General features: G+C 31.5%; 1 protein-coding gene across 1 annotated transcript; it reads right to left on the bottom strand.

Annotated features, from left to right (window-relative positions):
- Nucleotides 1–878: 878 nt before the first annotated feature.
- Nucleotides 879–2,028, bottom strand: LOC130951779 (probable membrane-associated kinase regulator 4). Its single transcript, XM_057880501.1, has one exon. The coding sequence runs from the start codon at nucleotides 2,018–2,020 to the stop codon at nucleotides 992–994; it is 1,029 nt and encodes a 342-aa protein (XP_057736484.1). The 5' UTR covers nucleotides 2,021–2,028; the 3' UTR covers nucleotides 879–991.
- Nucleotides 2,029–2,967: the final 939 nt, after the last annotated feature.

The following is a 2,967-nucleotide window of genomic DNA, read 5'->3' on the forward strand; positions in this document are numbered from 1 at the left end:
TAAGAGTCTTAATATATATATATAAGTTGTAGAATTTGAATATTTGTAACTGGAATTTTTTATAATAATAATTAGTATGACACTTTTAATGTATATTTAATATATTTAATTAGTATTTTATTTAAAATAATAGATAAGAGCTTTTTCTTTTAATGTTTTAAAAATCGTTTACTATAAAGGATGATTAGTTGATTTTTATTTTTTGTCAAGTAATTGCTCATGTGACATTATTAGCAAGAAAAAAGATTGCTTAAACTTATTACGAAAAAAGTTAGTATCAACTTTTATATATTATAAATAGATTTTATTTTCATGCACTACCGTTAATCTAAATGAATTTTATACAAATAATCAATTGTATATTGTCATATCAGTAAAAATAACTAATTTTTAAATTTACTACTTAAAAAGTTATCTAAACACATAAATTTAATTAGATGATTTATAAAACTATTAATTTTTAAAATATATTTAGAAAATATGCTCATGAAAAGAAAAGTGCGGTATGCAACTTGATTGTCATATCTTGAATTTGTTGAACAGATGGAAGTCTTTGAATGAAAATATATGCAACTCTTTGAATAGTCCCACTTGTGGATCATAAATTTTGAATAGTTTTTATGAAAAGAAGCAACTCTTGACAAAGAAAACCACTGTCTATGGTTGAATCTATAACCACCAATTTGGTTTTCTTAACTTTTGGAAAATGTCTCACAAATCAGTTGCAATTCAAACTAAAATAAGGAAATCTTGCAAAATGCATGGTTTGTAATGTTGTCATGCATATCATAGTACACTTATTCACAAGTAATTGAAATTCCAACTCATATTAAGTTGATCAAGTTGATTTCAAATAAAAATACTAAGATTACTGATAATACAAATTAATCACCAACATTAAAGAGTAGAGTATTGAACTTCTACTCATCATCACAATTTGGTTAAAGTAGTGAATTAGAGTTATCTTTCATCAAAACTTAAGTTGTCCCTATTAGCCCCTCAAAAGCACTACTCTTTCTTGATCCTCACTAAATGAGTAGAATCCTACTTCACTTGAATTCTTCTTCGTTTGCTGAGACTTCTTGCAGTGAGCAATGGCTCCTTGGATTGCATTCTCTATATCTGAGCTTGCACTGCTGCACCTTTTAAGATGCTGCCTTGATGACTTGTTTGGAATCGAAAATGAAGATGATCCGGTGGACAGCGACGACTTGTTTCCTGAAAGAATCTTGATTCCCACAGAGAATGACCTTCTGTGATTGCTACTTGGATCATCTCCATTGTTCTTCATGACAGAATTCGAGGACTCATATCGAATTTGACCATATGGATTGCTACTACTATTATTCTTCTTCTTCTTCTTGGACAAGTTATTATTATTAGCCTTTGAAACTGAGCCTTCATCAGCAACTTTTGTTGAAGTTGCATAGTTTTCATAGGAGCAACTGGATTTTCCAAACCAGGACTTGAGATAAGCCCTTGAAGCTCTCAACTTTGATCCTATTGATGAATGCTTCAGTTTCTTGGTCCAAGACTTCTTCTGATGATGAGTACTCTCAACAGTGAATCCTTCATCACTTGTGCCTGTTGATGGAAACTCAAGCTTATAGTCTTCAGGGTTTAGCTCTCTGCTAACTTGGCATGATTCAACAGGAGAAATGTTGCAGGACTCAAATGGGGTGCCTGAGATTGGTGTTGTGTAGGTTGTGGTTAATGGGGTGCTAAAAAACTCTTCAAAGGCTTCAACTTTGTCTTTAACAAAAGGAGGGTCAGAGTTTTGGAGGATTTTCTCAACCATTTGAAGCCTTGGGGGAAGGTGAAGAGGAAGAAGCTTTCCTTTGTAGAAAAGCTCATCAGCTGGGGAAGTTGTTGAATCCTTTTCTTGATCAATGGAGGACATTTGGAACTCAAACTCTCCTGGTTGTGGATGAGAATGGCAGAAGAAGTTAGAATATGAGGTTACTTCCATATCAATGTAATCATCATCTGCAGTATCAAATGCTATGAGTTTTGAAGCCATTGATTTTAGGCACACTTCTCTAGTTCTTGTTCCTATGAGTATATTATGGAGAATTGAAGACCAAATGCTGCTTTTAAAAGGGTTAGACAATGCCATATTAAAAAAATACACAAAATAAAAAGCAGTGTTAATTAGTGTTAGTGTAGTTTAGTGGTATTCTAATTTATTGCTTCTTTTTATTTTAATCTCATGGTTGTCTCTTATCATTTATCATTATTGAAGGAGTTTGTCTGCAAGCAAGCATCCAAATGTGAAAGTTAAACCATTTTTTTTATTTTCTCTTATGGGGTTAAGCACTGACCCACATTACATAAACTCTGGATTATTTATTTCTCATTGGGATTGCTAATTTATTTTAGTATCTCTGTTTGCTAATGGTAACTAACATGAGTTCTATTGATGAATAGAAATTGACTTTAACCTGAAAATCTGTCTCACCCTTTATAGTCTAGTTACTAGCTGTAATAGAATAATAGTAGGGATGGCAAAGTCTAGTATGATTGAAAAGCTAGAAATATTACACGAATTTATTGAATAATTGTTATCCTTGTAACTTCATAGTGATTGGTGGTAAAAAATGAAGGAATAAGACAGAGGATCTTCAAGGAAAATCTTGTGCCTTAAGATCCATGTTTTTGAAATCTTATACATTCTCATGCAAGAAATTGGGTTTCTGAACAAAGATATGTTTTATTTGATTCTTTCTGCATTTATATAAGTAATTTGTGCACCATAATCAAGTTGATGTTGAAATAACAGCTCAGCAAAATATATATAACTTTGCACTGATTACACTAATGCACTTTCTTTTACCGGATTCGAGGTTCTGTTTTTTTTTTTTTTTTTTTCTTTTATTGACACACTTTAGTTTATATATAAACTTACACACGGGAAAAGTCTTGATAGACCTTTTTGTGAACATAAGCATCTTTTTCCAGTCTTTTCTT

Source organism: Arachis stenosperma, chromosome 9, assembly GCF_014773155.1.
Source record: "Arachis stenosperma cultivar V10309 chromosome 9, arast.V10309.gnm1.PFL2, whole genome shotgun sequence".
NCBI classification, from domain to species: domain Eukaryota; kingdom Viridiplantae; phylum Streptophyta; class Magnoliopsida; order Fabales; family Fabaceae; genus Arachis; species Arachis stenosperma.